The sequence below is a fragment of the Hylaeus anthracinus genome, unplaced genomic scaffold (assembly GCF_026225885.1).
Source record: "Hylaeus anthracinus isolate JK02 unplaced genomic scaffold, UHH_iyHylAnth1.0_haploid 4, whole genome shotgun sequence".
Classification (NCBI taxonomy): domain Eukaryota; kingdom Metazoa; phylum Arthropoda; class Insecta; order Hymenoptera; family Colletidae; genus Hylaeus; species Hylaeus anthracinus.
Genome location: NW_026535289.1, coordinates 3,277,030 through 3,292,472, shown reverse-complemented (window position 1 = coordinate 3,292,472; position 15,443 = coordinate 3,277,030). Strand labels below are relative to the sequence as shown.

The 15,443-nt window shown below is 32.2% G+C and overlaps 1 protein-coding gene and 1 long non-coding RNA gene across 5 annotated transcripts; both read right to left on the bottom strand.

Moving 5' to 3' along the window:
• Positions 1 to 1,764: 1,764 nt before the first annotated feature.
• On the bottom strand, positions 1,765 to 8,934 carry LOC128894524 (uncharacterized). Of its 2 annotated transcripts, XR_008461585.1 has the most exons (7): positions 8,109 to 8,934; positions 7,659 to 7,770; positions 7,104 to 7,267; positions 4,647 to 4,911; positions 4,389 to 4,571; positions 2,957 to 4,314; positions 1,765 to 1,857 (listed from the first exon to the last, which is right to left on the bottom strand). It is a non-coding gene; the product is annotated as an uncharacterized LOC128894524 (long non-coding RNA). The 2 variants fall into 2 exon arrangements; XR_008461584.1 differs by having other exon boundaries at positions 4,389 to 4,911.
• A 305-nt stretch (positions 8,935 to 9,239) lies between these two features.
• On the bottom strand, positions 9,240 to 14,074 carry LOC128894517 (uncharacterized). Of its 3 annotated transcripts, none has more exons than XM_054156297.1 (7): positions 13,687 to 14,074; positions 13,399 to 13,611; positions 13,149 to 13,322; positions 12,860 to 13,061; positions 12,593 to 12,788; positions 12,423 to 12,508; positions 9,240 to 12,357 (listed from the first exon to the last, which is right to left on the bottom strand). In XM_054156297.1, exons 2-7 carry the CDS (start codon positions 13,583 to 13,585, stop codon positions 9,504 to 9,506), a joined length of 3,699 nt encoding a protein of 1,232 aa, XP_054012272.1. In that variant the 5' UTR covers positions 13,586 to 13,611; positions 13,687 to 14,074; the 3' UTR covers positions 9,240 to 9,503. The 3 variants fall into 3 exon arrangements, with proteins under 3 accessions (XP_054012272.1, XP_054012274.1, XP_054012273.1); XM_054156299.1 differs by having other exon boundaries at positions 13,736 to 14,074; XM_054156298.1 differs by having other exon boundaries at positions 13,764 to 14,074.
• Between the last annotated feature and the right edge of the window lie 1,369 nt (positions 14,075 to 15,443).

Sequence of the window (15,443 nt, the reverse complement as noted above, 5' to 3'; positions counted from 1 at the left end):
CGAGTGAAAAACAATTCTCGGAACCGAGAAACGATTGAACATTCGAATGATGTACGTCGTCAACACATGGTTCATTCGTATAAATATAATATTTCGAATAATTCTTACACTTTCCACCTGAAGATCTTTTCACCTTAAAGAAATTTCTTTTCCCTTCATTTATCAAAGAATGATGTATTTAAAAGATACTACAACAAAATATGGCTGTTGTTTCTTTTTTCGTATGTACTTACTCGAAGAATCGATGATGAACTCGAATGTTTAAAAGTTCCTGATTCGATTCTAAGTTTGTAAAACAGTTCAGATCAATTTGTTGAGAATACATCTCAATTTACAACTTATTTTAACAACCATTATTCAAATGTGGATTTCTGGCAGCGGATGACAATAGATGCATTAATTATTACGTATCAATGCTTATGCATATAGGTATAAGGGTATCGCAATGGTTATTAATAGCTCTTATTGTCTGAGGTTAATTTAATGGTACACGTATAATTATGTGTTCAGTTTGATACACGATGACAATAAAATAATGCGTTTCAATACTTACTTTATTCAATCGTTGTCTTTACGATCGTCGATGAAAAAGGTTATCACGTCATCGACCAAGGGCATGAAATACTGATAAAATCCATTTGTCCAATTTCACTGCAAAAAGAACGTAAGATGTTACTTAAAAATATAATACTATTGTCGTAAAAATAAGTAAACACAAGAAGTGAATATCACGACGCAAAAGTTACAAAAAATATAAAAATCCAGAATATGTTTAAAATGTGTCAATTGAAATGTGTAAACATAATTTCATTTTTTCATCAACTTTGAATCATATATAGGATGTCCAATTTTAATAAATCATTCCTATATATTTTGATTGTTGAATTGAAAGTATTGAGTTGAGTTGAAAACAATCGAGAACTCGGTAGTTTTTCACGACAAAAATTATCAAGGATGTATACGCTTTCTAACGCATATAAAAAACTGTAAATGCACACCTGAATTTTTGTCGTATTCCCTGGCATGGTTTTAATTACAAGCACGCCAAGATGGGAATCCAAATGTACAAACTCCGATGTATTTCAATCGAACTCTGATCCTAAACAACGATAAATAAACAAGGAAACAATACAAATTACACAAAAACTTTCAAAACGTTTTAGCTTTCGAATCACTCGATTCTAATTTCAACTTGGATGACGGCATTAGAGGTTCGAGCGCTTACAGCGCCCCTAAGGGTAAGTTATAACGAGTACTGTCGATACGATGTAAACAAACTAGAAAAACACCGGACCATTTGAAAATTTATCTCCTCGTGCCCTTCTGTCACATAAATGACTATTTTTTTCAGATATTACTTATAAAACGACATATTCTTGCTGCACACTACCACGTATAATTATGAACGAATGTAAATCTCGATACGAAAAATCGATAAATTTGCTAATTACGACAATACGATATTCGCGAACGTGATTACAGGACTCCTTTACGCGAAAGCACGTGATGGCCGACTGAAGTATGGTAGGCGGGCTGCTCAAACGATTATTTTGCGAATAAAGAACGAACACAACAAGGACGTACCCTAAATTCTCACGAGACGAGTTTCGTAAGGTGTTTTTTTTTCTTTTACGTTCCCCTTAAAGAAACGCCTTAGAAACCTGATCCCGCTAACTCACAGCCGGCTCATGACATTCGAATAAATAAAATCACTTGTTTATGTACTATGTATATGTATTCACTTGTTAGAATGTAACACAAATATGAATATTGACTAATCGAATTGTATCCCATATAAACATAATTACACATTTTTGTAAATACTAGTTCATCTCTACATAGTATAAAATAAAGTCCCTGGTAGACGTTTGTCTGTTTGTTCGGGCTAATCTCTGGGATCACTCGACCGATTTTTATGCGGTTTTCGCTATTTTATAGAATATTTCTCGAGGAAAATTATGTGTATGAAACATTAATCTATAATAAAAGGAAGCCGAGTAGTACCAATTTCAGCGAATCGAGGGACGAAAAAACGGACATGCGGGGATTTCCTTGGCTTACAATGCCTAAACTGTTAAAGATATCTCTAAACAATGTTCAAAAAATTCAAAAAATGTATGGAAAAATTATTGAGCATGGAACGTTCTACAAATAAGTCCGCGACACCATATACCTGTCTTTAAAACGTTTACTATAATTGAACGCTCACTATAAACGTTTTCTTATTATAGTTTCTAGTACCGAATCAAGCTATGTGAACTTGGCACCCGACTTATCAAAAATTAATTCTTTTTTATAGAAAACGATAGCATTTCGTTTGTACCTGATTGTACCTCCAATAGTTTCGTTTGTACCTCGACCAATTAATAATTCAAAAAAATTCAAAAAATGGTCAGCACCCGACATCGAGATTTTTGAAATCGGTTTTTCCCGATTCTTTAGAATCGTTTGTACCCGCCGGAATCGCATTTCTTTTCGTTTGTACCTCAATAGTTGAAAATTAACGAACTTCACTCTTACGCGGAACAACAATTGCTGTATAAGTTAAACTATTGAGGTACAAACGAAACGAAAAGCAGTACAAACGGGTTCAAACAATTCTAAAGAATCGGGAAAAACCGATTTCAAAAATCTCGATGTCGGGTGCTGACCATTTTTTGAATTTTTTTGAATTATTAATTGGTCGAGGTACAAACGAAACTATTGGAGGTACAATCAGGTACAAACGAAATGCTATCGTTTTCTATAAAAAAGAATTAATTTTTGATAAGTCGGGTGCCAAGTTCACATAGCTACCGAATCAAAGCATTTTTTAAAGTGATCACTTAATCCGTATAAAAATAATTTATTTATTCAGCTGAAGTATCTAATATAAATAAAGAATGTCCTTTGCAGTATCCAATTTGCATTTATATTCTTTCTTTCTTTATCCTTCATTTATAGTGTAGTCCTGTACAGGACTGTTTTTCACTTTTCTTGTACAATAAAATATGGTCTCTTGACCCAAAAATATGTTTACGTATTCTTATAACCTAGATTACATTCAATGTCTTACACTAGTGTTTTTAACAATACATTTTTTAATTTAATCGATCCTATTGTCGATTTAGCGCATTTTCGAGGTATTACAACTATTCTCATAAAACTACTCTAATATATATCTTGTTAAATACTATTGTACAGGATGAGGCTGCTTACACTTATGTTACATCCCTAGAACTTAACATATTTTGTTTCTTCGAATAAAAACTACTATATACAAAGTACGCCCTTATCTCATTTCTCTCTATCTTTAGAAACCTTCTGGTCCTTGCTTTTCATTTTCCTTACATTCTATCTGGTTCCTATTTCCTATACTTATCTTATTTTCTGTGATATATATATTCTAATTGGTCCAACAAGCAACAACAAAAAAATACGCTTTTTAATTCTCTGTTTAATCTAGTATCTTTCATAACTCCAAGTTAGCTGCAGTAATATGCATTTATATTCTTTCTTTATCATTTATTTATAGTGTAGTTCCGTACGGAACTGTTTTACACTTTTCTTTTACATTTTTCAAGGTCTCTTGACCCAAGGTACATTTACACATCGCATCGACAATCCTTCATACATTTGTTCCACATATTCTCTAGGGGTCCGCTGGCCCCCCTCTCTAGCTCGGGTACCTCGGGGTTGTTAAGCCCGTACTGTAGCTTACAAGAACTCGCTACAGCCCCTGAGGGCTATATTTATATTTTCGAAGTTTGATCAGCGCCTCTATCCGAAAAATGCCCAAGTTTGTAGTAAAATAATTGAAGCTGCCACCGGTAGATGGCGCTTCCTCAGTATTTACCGACATGTTGGTAATGTACCGATCAGAGAAAGTGCAGACACAATTTGAAAGATTTCCGTCATTTCAAAAATTATATTTTTTGAAAAGACAAAAATCCTTTGAACTGCGGGTGCACGTTCCCTAACTTATATAGCTTGAATAAAAATATGAATAAAAATTATTCATTATGTCTTATATATAATACTATAGACTTTTATAATAATAATAGTATCAATATGCGTTGATTCTAATTGCAAGTTACCATATTTTCATTTACTTGTAAATGAGAAAGATTCCAGCCAGTAGCTCATATTACTTGGTATGGAATTGATAATGTCATCTGACCCTTACTGGCGATGTGCAGTTAGCAATTACATACTTCAAATAATGTAGACGGTCCGGGTCTCACCACGTGGAGGTTACTGCATATGGAGATCCAAATTGGCTGGCCAAGACAAAAACCACACCCTGGCCACCCTGTATTAACTCCACGATGATTTCTGAAACATAGAATATATACTTTATAGCAGTGCTTTTATTGTCAAATAGTCCATTCACAATTTAGTTCAGTTACCTGCAACAGAAGAAACGTTCTCTATTCTTCAAATATAGCAAAACAATCCGTAGATGGTCTTCTTTTTCCGTTCTAGCCTTAACTGAAAGTACCAAGTTACCAAACCAAGATACCAAAACGGACGCGATTTATCAGACGCAACACTAATAGCAAACGCGATTCATAGTTATTCGCAACACTACCCTGAAAGAAAACGCAAAAAGTAGTAATCAAAAGCAATCGCGAGGTCCATCATTATTCGAAACGCTAATCTATTACGTATATAAAGAACAAATCGCGTGCACCAAGTAATACGAATCCCTAATTAAAAATCCAGTGCAGCCATCTCAGGGTGCGAAGAATCATAGTGGCAGCCACTTTGGCTGCTTGGTGATTCTTGAAGTGTTGGTGGTGTCAAATTTTGGGCTTTTCATACGACGAAATACTAATTCAAAACGCGTGAATTTACAAAACAAATCGGTCGCGATTCATTTATACGCAACACTAATGACACTCGCAGCTGGTCTCCGTACGCAACTCTACCCTGGAAGAAAACGCGAAAAATCAATCAAAACAATCTTAATAAACGAACGCGATACATTCATTTCGTAATACTAAAGCAATATGCGATTTGCCCAATTGACACTGGATAATGAGTTCCCACGTTGGGGTACATGATCCCAAGAAACAAACTACTACTACTACTACTACTACTACTACTACTACTACTACTACTACTATTACAACTATAGGCGACTACAGTGATAAAATAGTAAAAGTAATGACTCCCCATCTTCGAATCCAAAGATGGAGACCCATTCGTTGCAGCCTTTCTTCTGTCAATTTGTCAGGGACTCTCTTCTTTCTTCGGATGCATTGTCCCATCTGAAACTTATAGCTAGGGTCATGGTTCAGTGCAATACGTGGACGTTCAATCCGATGAACTACACGTCTAGAACCTCGCGGGAACGAGCGTTTCGAAGGAGCCTACTGATCACGACCGCAACCGCGAAGCAACGACTCAAAGAGTCGAGACCTGAAGAATCGAGAACAGATTCCGAAACAAACGCACAGAAGATCCGTTTGCATCGTGATCGTAACGACTCCTCAAATCCGCCTACAGGTGCAGACCCATCACGTACGCGCGCGACCTACCCAAACTAAAGTGACGAGATCTGCCCTGGACCCTACCTACTGGGATTTAACATACACACCACAAGTTAAGTTACCTACCTACCTAACCCTATATTTAAAAATGGCAAAACAATCACACCAACACACACGCTCAACGATCCTCAATCAAGGCTCTCGGGCGCGACCTAAACTAGGGACACTTCCGACACCCGAGGATACCATACACAACATTCACACTCTAAAGGTACGTACCAGTTCCTGAAATCGACTGACAAAGGCTAGCGACCATTGCGTATGTAAAATATGCATATATAAATATTAATATATCATACTTTAGTATGATACAATTCTTGATTATTTTATACAGGTTCATCACCAGTCTATTGTTTTCATTCTATTAAATAAAATTGAAAAGATATTTCAGTACATATACATACTATGAAGTATTTATTGCGATCATAGCATATGCAAAGGAATATGTTTGCGTAACAACGCAAACAGTCGTGAGAGAATTCCTGATAAATGAAAGATCGATATTGCTATTACAATAAATAATAATAATAAAAGTTTGAAACAAGAAAATACCACTTTGTTTGTGGATTAAAATTCATTTTATAGCCGACGCATTTCCACATCCTAACCACACACATGCAAAAAGTACGTCGTGCACGGTACGTTAGTACAGTGTCAGTCGCTCACACAAATTATTATTATAAATTTTACAGACTAAGTCATCGTGCTCGTTGCCCTCACTCACGCAAGTAGCACCTGGGCACGTGAACGAGCTTAGGCAACGAACACGGAAGGATTAAACCTGAAAATCCTCACTAAAAAGAATAATTAGTAAATCGAAACAGATTAGCATTATTTCGTTCTTAGTTTCGTTTCATTTTCAGTACAAGTGGCTCGACTTATAATTTGTAAAAATTTAAGAGGGAAAATTGTGCATGCATTAATATTAAGAAATTTGACTATCAAGAAAAATTACTTTAATTACAATTGAATTATTTATTATAAAAGATTGTAAATAAGACTTTTCAATGATATAATTTACTTTGAAAATTTAAAATGAATATTGATTTACTTTCAAGTGATTCCATTGTCAAAGCATATGTTTTAAGGGATGTAAAAAAGTGTTTAAATAATATTACTTTGACGCAGAAATCGATCCATCGCGAAGTGTTCTTCTTGTACATATATGAAACATTTCAACGCAACGAATGCATACTTAACAAATCATCAAAATTATTTTTCAACTTATAGCTTGAAATATATAGGAAAAATTGAATCTTTCAATAAAATATATTTAATTATCATCATTACTATTATGTATTGTTAATATATTAACATTCGTATAATATCTTCTCAGCTATAGATATCTTACGTAAATTTATTTTATAAATATCAACATGAATACTCCAAACAACGAGTATTTGTATCAAGAAATCTTTATCATTCCATGGAACGGTAACACGTTATCGCGAAGTACAAGAAGACAAATTCGCCAAATACCACGTATACAACCGGTCACCCGTGTCGATTTGGACCTTTCGTCTTACGACATGATTGGAGACCGGAGGAACAGAAAAGCATGCGACTCACCAACCGTTGTCTTCATACAGAACATCGTAGTGGCTTTGCAGTCACTGATCATCGGAGTAGCTCTGCTGTCGCTTATCATCAGAGTAGCTCTGCTGTCGCTTATCATCGGAGTGGCTCTGCTGTCGCTGATCATCGGAGTACTTTTCTTCGATGATGTATGAAATCTGCAACAAAAGTTACATGAATTAATAACATGTTTCAAAAGTTACGGTAGTATCATAGTAAATGTGCTTCGACTCATAAAATTTATCAATTCAGAATGAATGTAAGATAAAATTGTAAATTTGCAAAATTATACAATTTGTGTCTAGGGATATAAATTGTATAATTCTGCAAATTTGTACAATTTTATTCTATATTCATAATGAGCTAATAAAGTTTGAATTTACATTATTTGAATGGCAATTGTAATTAATACATAAATATTATTATTTTATGGTCAAGATGACCAAAACGATTAAAATCATTATTTTTCAAAGAATGAATAAAGAACTGTAAATTTATAATTGATAATCAATGTAATCTACTAATGACATTAATTAAAGACAGTATTACCTATTATTCTGCTTTCCCCGATAAGCTGCACAATTTTTCAAACGTACAGTAGATGAAGTTTAAACGTAAGATGGCTGTTAGGGAATATCACGCAGACTCGTGGCGTCAGATCCTGGAACATTCAAGAATTCGAATTAAAAGCCAAGTTACGATAAATATATATTTTTACTGTATCTAAGCAACAAATTAATTAGAAAAACGAAAAAAGAAATGATAATACTACTCTAGAAGACGTACTCCCATAGTACGAATTGATATTCGAACGTATATCAATTAATTGGTACCTCATAGAGAACGAAAATGACGAAAGTACGAAATCGATCTAATTTTCTCAAAAAACCGATTCAATTAACGAGCAATGATATAAATAGTATATTAAAGAGACGGTATGCAGTAACCCAAGATAGAAATAGCAACGATTCGATGTTTATTGAATTAAATTATGCTTACCTATTAATTGCCGGATCACCGATCGACACGACACATCTAGTCTCTTCAATTACCGCCGAGCGAAAGGACGTCTTCTTCTCGGCTTCCTGCCTCTCCGTAGTGGATTGTGGGTGCTCGGCCAATGAAATTTGAGGATTTCCAAAGTAACGTTACACGTGATTGGTTGTCACTTCTCAATATCATGCCCGGGCCTTTTGAACGGAAATAGAAATTGGAAAGTGAAAAGTATCGATATTTATGATATATGTAGATATATATTATTATCCTTGTTGTACGAAATTCCCGAGATTATTTTCTTTTGTTCATGTAACAGCAAGGGAGAAACTTGTTTACGTTTAGTAACCTTACTAACTTCGATAGATGTTTACACTCGATTTCCAATCACTTATTCTTTCATGTAGCTACAAAACCGATGGATCACTTAGGACAACTTTATTAGCTCTGTCCTAACCTACATTATGTATCTATTATAATACAGATCACTTATCTCATAGGACATTAATCTGAATTACATTAATTAGGTTAGATTAAAGATTCAATGGTTTAGGTTGATATGACGTGATCGAGCAATTTATGTAATATGAATATCCTAATTTTTTAACAATACGGCTGATGTTATTACATTTATTAATTATAAAACAGTAGGGACGAGATTATTAAATTAAAGCATCAGTAAAATATGTTTATCAGAGTTAGGGTTCTTAAATATTCATTTTTACACGCAGTTGATAAATCAGAGATCTCAGAACATAATCAGTAGAAATAACAAATAAACATATGTCAAGAATTGAGATACTTATTTTGTAAATAATACAAATTATTATATACTTATCACACCTAATCTCAGATTCTCAGACTCTGTAATGCTTTCTGTAACTAAGGTTCCGTAAAATGAACTTGAAGCTCATATGTTCAATCTTTTCAAATATAAAATTATAAAATGCACATTGTTGAAATTGTCTAAGAAGTTAGTATACAAATTATTGCGTAATTATTTATGTAAGATGCGTCATAGTTACGACATTTCTTACAAACTTACGCGACATTTATTCTAAGCTTTTAAGATTTATCAATACTATGCTTACGAGAATGCTATCTCCCTTGATTTAGCAATAACTAGAAAACATTAGATAGTTAAATATAAATATAATCGCTTAAAAATGATCGCTTTTATTATGTAACAAGGTCAGTTGTATTCCTTATATAAAATATAACACTTATGATAAATTGTATTGTCATAAATTTAAAGAATTTTCTTTTGTATAGAAAAATTAAATATGGTCCGATGTATTACTTTGCATAACAAATTTTTATTACAAAATAACTATATACTGTATATAAAGTAGCCTTAGAGAACTGATTTGTTTTAAATACATTTTTTTTCTGTACAAGGATTCAATCATGAAGCATTTGCAATTTGTATAATTCTAAATGCAACTGATCAGTTTCAACTCTTAATGAAGATAAAAATTGTTCAATTTGTTCTTCGTATTCAGTGATGTTTTTATTTGATGAATGATAAAAATTATTTTCCTCTTTTTGAGAATTAGAATTCGAGTAACTATTAGGAAAATATGCATTATGTGCACTATTACAAACAGTGGTAGGATATGTATGTATAAACTGTCTTCGTTGTTCATATTGTTGTACATACGCCACTTTATTGTCTGGATGCCTTTGTGATATACTTTTTGTTGATACTCCAGATTTGTCAGACATAGATTTACACGAAAAGTACATCTTATCCATGTGAGATTCAGAACAAGAATCATTACTAATACATGAATTTTGAGAATTACTTTGTTGTGTATTATTTATATGCCAATTTAACTTTGTTTCTAATGTACATCTGTCGAAGTAATCACTTGTAGGCAATGACACATATGGCTGAGTTTCGAATTTATATTGCTTTTTAAATGTATCAGTAATATTATGAAATGTATTATCTCGATCGTGAGGTATGTTATTCGTATGAACCGTTTTATATTTATACGAACTTCTTCTTTTCTCTTTGATAAACGTAGTATTTTTCTGTCGCTGATTCTTTTTCTGTCTATAACATTTACTTTTTGTATGTACTTTGCTATTATGCATAATATTCTCCAAATCGTCACCTTTACTTGACAAAGTGTCTAATGTGTTACTTTGTAAAGTATGATTTTCATGACATACAAAGTCTTGAGTATTAGCAAAATCCTTCTGAGCAGATTTTATTGGCACTAAAGTAGTGGAAGTAGTAGTAGAATTATTGAAACTGTATTTATTATTTATTTCCTCCATATTATCTTCATCTGTAGATACATCTCTTTTTTCATTAGTATATTTCATGCTTTGAGCATCAGCAGATTGGTTATGGAAAATACTATCTCTTAAATTAATCACATTTTTATCTTCAATAGTATTGTTTATATCTTTTGATGAATCAATTTCGTGCACCATGCATTTATCTTGATCCATCTGATTGTGTACTACTTCATCTTGTATTATTGATAACAATTCGTCAAATGACTTGTTGCTTTGATCTTTTAACTTATCAATCAAATTAAACTTATTATTTTCACTAATAAACGCTACAAAATTTATTAGTTGCAGAAACATCTCTGTAGGATGAGGATTTGACCTGAAATATCGCAATGCATAGCGATAAATTTCTATGTCACATCTTGATATCATAAGTCCAGGCATATATGAATCTTCTTTAATAGGATATGGGAAGTATGCATCAAATTTTTTTCCAGATATTCTATGTAACGACTTAAACTCTTCAATTTCTTTGTATAGTTCTAATAAATTTTCATTAACTGCACATCCAGAATACAGATAGGTGTCATTTATTTCATCATCATTTCGTATTTCCGGATAAATGCACAAGACAGCTTGTTTTTGTATATTATAGAATGTTTGAAACATTTGACAATGTTTATGATATATTAATCTTTGAACGGATTCTTTCATAGATCGCATTAAGGAATCTAATATTCTAATTTCGAAATTAAGTTTTTCTTTCCAAATGGCTGCTTGTTGTAAAATTTCCTTTTCATCGAAATGTACACTGTCAAGTTTACGAAAACCTGTCATGTATTCTAAAAGACGGCAGTTTAATTCCTCCAAAACATTTGTAGAGTCGTGTATTTCATCTGAAACTATTTCAGTCTCAGCGGTTATTATTTGTTCAGTTGATTCAGTTAACCTCTCTATTCTATCAGACACAATACTACTAATAACCGTATTTGCAGAATTAATATTTACAGAGTTACAACATCCAGAGACTTCTTCCGAATTTTTCTTACAGGGATTATATTTTAAATATTCTATAGCATTTTGAAGGTTAGAATCGGACAAATTATCTTGAATGTCCGATAAATCAACCTCGAACTTAATATTTTGATTAGCGTCTTCCCACTTTGAAAGATTATTTGATGAACAATTTAATTTAAATGTATGTATAACCTTTGCTTTAGACGAACTATATATCTTTGTAACTGTTGCTTCTGTTTTACTTGCTTTAGTACATTGAGATTTGTCAGTTCCATTAATGTTTCGCAAAAATATAGAGCTAACTTTTCTTTTATTACGTAAATTAAACGAGTTTTTTAAGCTTGGAAAATCTTTACAGAAATTATCTACATTTTTAATTCTGGTATTTTTTGTTATTTCTACTTTAGAGACTTCTATATCACTCCTAACCTCCTTATTTACATTACCCGATACCATAGAACTTTCTGAATTTACATTATTCGTTAATTCTATGTCCTCAATTGTTACAACTGAATCATTCACAGCTTCAATAACATTACCAACTTCAAATTGGTTTTCATTAGAAGTATTAAATTTTACATACAATTTTTCAAACTTTGTACTGGGAGTAGTCCAAATGTCATCTGGATAATTTAATGGAAGTTTTAAAATGTAAAAATGTGGTCCCCCAACAGAAGCTAATAATTGTTTAAATATTTCAAGTTCATTCTCTGCAATTATTGTAACAGAGATACCATGAGATCCATAACGTCCAGCTCTTCCTATTCTATGTAAATATGTTGCTTCATCTATTGGCAAATCAAGGTTAACAACTAAATTCAAATTGTCTACATCTATACCTCTTGCAGTTAAATCAGTTGTTAGCATTATTCTACATTTAAAGGTTTTTAATTTATTAATTGCATCAAGTCTTTTTGCCATATCTTGATTTCCAGCAATGTAAGTAGCTTTGAAACCCATAGAATTAATTTTATTACACACTGATTGTGCCCTGTAATTGAAGAGAAATTTAGTTAAATTAATATATATAAACAAACAATGAAAAAATATATATACCTTGATTGATAATTTGAAAAAACCATACATTGTTTGAATGGAATTTTATTAAATATTTTAATCAATTCATCTACTTTTATTTGGACCTGAAATATAAAGTATGTATGAAAAGCATGCATTGAAATATATTTAAACAAGTAGATTTGAATAAAACACAAGTTAAATTATACCTGTTTCATGGCATTTGGATGAGAAGGAGTAACCACTACAAACTGTCGAAGTCCAACAAGTAGTGGTCCATCGTCATCTGTAGATGCTAGAACTGGTGAACACATATATGTTGATAAAAATGTTTCCAAGTCCCCTGGATAAGTTGCACTTGATGCTATAACTTGTTTATTTAATGGCAATTTTGAAAAGATATAACTGAAAATTTGAATATAATTAGTAATAATCCTATATATTTACTCATTTGTGTCTATACATATTATACAAACTTAATATCTTTCTGAAAACTAGTTTCCATTAATTTGTCTGCTTCATCAAGTACAAATAATCTAACATTTTCAACTTTTAAAAATCCTTTGTCAATTAAATGCCTAATTCTGCCTGGAGCGCCAACAGCTATATGACAACTATTTACTTTCTTTTTATCATCATCTATAGCCATTCCACCAATAAATACTTCAACATTTAATCCTAAAATAATAAAATAATTTTATTTATAACATGGATGTGACTATTTACGAAACAAAAGTATTTTAATAAATTTTTCCAAGAAATTACCTTTTATTTCACAACCTATAGATGAACAAACTTGTGAAATTTGTATAGCAATTTCTCTTGTATGTGCTAATATTAATACTTGAACAGATGATACTTGTATATCGATCATATCAAGCGCAATTACACTAAAAACTAAAGTCTTTCCAGTTCCTGACTTTGCACGCATTATTAAATCTATAATCAAGTGTAGTCATAAATTTAGACTGTTAGAGATATGTTAAATATCAAATAGATTTGAAATTTAATATACCAAATCCACATCTTCCTAGTGGAATAGCCTTTAGCTGTATTGGTGATGGTTTTCTAAAACCACAATTGGATAATCCATCTAAGATTTTTTGACAAAAACCCATTTGAAAAAATGTAACATCTTCTTGTGTTTTAATGTCTTTTGTACGAGGTTTTTTATATATATCATGTGCCTTAATATGAGCCATTATTTTTTAAAAACAATATGACATATCTGTAATGAAATACAAAAAATACTATCTCAAATTCACTTGTTGTTAAATTAAACAGAATTAACAATAGAATTCACCTCCTAAAGTGACATTAAAGTAACTAATCTTTATTATATTTTGTCATACCAAATCATGTCATGAAGTATATAATTACCGGGGCTTTTTATGTTTTATTACACAACGTTACTTGTTATTTCGCTTTTGTGCTAAACTATATTTCGTACATAATACAATAACAAAAATTTCTACACTTTTCTGTTTGCTATTTGAATCTATTCTCTAACGAATTTTAGTATACAATAGTATACAAGTAAAATTATTCTTAATGTATACATCCAGAAAACCATCGCTCACTGAGCGGCTCAGTGAGCGGATTTTAAAACTAATGGCGTCATCTGTGGCAAAACACCCAAGTTTGTCGTAAATAGTTCTTCATTTCTGAGACTAAATGACACCACTATAACTTTTTTATCGACATTAAAGAAAATTCAAATAATTATTTTATCATTTAATCTGACTCTCAGATTGGACCAGAGAATCTGATCAATAACAAGGCCATTATTAGTTGTAATAAAATAAATTATTTGAATTTTTTCTAATGTCGGTAAAATATTGGTAGTGCCATCTAGTGTTAAAAATCGAAAACTATTTTTCGACAAACTTGGACGTTTTGCCACAAATGACGCTACTATTCGATTTTTAAGGGGGGAGGGTTAAGTAAAATTCAAAATTTTGACCTTTTTTTTTGTTTAGAAAATTAGTTTACCATCTGAAGAATGTGCTCCGACCATTTCAGAAAAAACTTCAAAGTCTAAGTGTACCTACAGAGTCATTAAAGTGATGCGACTACTCATGGTGTGCTTACCGCATTGCCGAAGTACAAAATGATTTATAGGCTTTTACTTATCCCCCTCCACTACATCCAGACGTGCAGAAGGCCATCTTACCAATATACAAAGTTTTGTCTCGCAAAACGCAAATGAAATTTTTAACTCTACTGTGTGGCGTCTGGCCCCCAAACATCTCAACTGCGGCTTAAAAATCATTGAAATTACTCCACATTTGGCTGGCGGCATGTTTAATGAAGGATATACCTTCATTTTAAATGTTATGAATGATTTACAACTGCAAATCGGACTCCAGTGTAAGCATTTCGCCGATACGTATGGACATGCACCGTATTAGCAGACAGGAGTGTCGCAGCCTCGAGAGCACAAAAGAGAAAGGAACTGCCCAAAGAGAGAAACAAGCGGCATTCCTGAGCGAATTTGAGGAAAAAGAACGTTTATTATACGGCCCTGGTATAGCTGCTTAATTTCAAATAATTTATAAGCTTCACGAAGGACTATTTTTAGATCCGGAAACTTTAAACGTATTTTTCTTCAAACACAGAATTTCGCGTGCCGTGTAATGTAGCTTAGAGATTTCTCAGCCGATTGCTATGAAACTTGGCACAAAATATTCCTTAAACTATTCTCCTTTGCATCAACCTAAAGCTATTTATAAAAATTCAAATAAACAATGTTTTTAATCATTTTTTTTTTATAACAAGATTTTTTTAACATGGCGTGAAATTTTTTTTTAATCTAGGTTGATACAAAGCGTAAAAATTGGTGGATTTTTTATTTCAGATAATTAGAGTGATCTGTGCGTTGCACGGCCCATTTTCGAGAAGCCAACTTCAAACCTCTGTTGTTCATTCATTTATGAATATTTTTACATAAAAAAAATTATATAGATTAGCTAGATGCTACAAAATAACAAGTAATTAGTTGTAAATAAATATGTATTACGCACTCTTCAAAAATAATTCGCGAAAAAGCGGTTGTTTACT

What these genes read in the sequence shown, in the direction of transcription:
- LOC128894517 (XM_054156297.1), bottom strand. Translation starts at nt 13,585, where the DNA reads ATGGCTCATATTAAGGCACATGATATATATAAAAAACCTCGTACAAAA. An exon ending in ACTAGGAAGATGTGGATTTG is followed by an intron (nt 13,323 to 13,398) that starts GTATATTAAATT and finishes ACTTGATTATAG; the next exon opens with ATTTAATAATGCGTGCAAAG. An exon ending in ATCCAAATGCCATGAAACAG is followed by an intron (nt 12,509 to 12,592) that starts GTATAATTTAAC and finishes TTTATATTTCAG; the next exon opens with GTCCAAATAAAAGTAGATGA.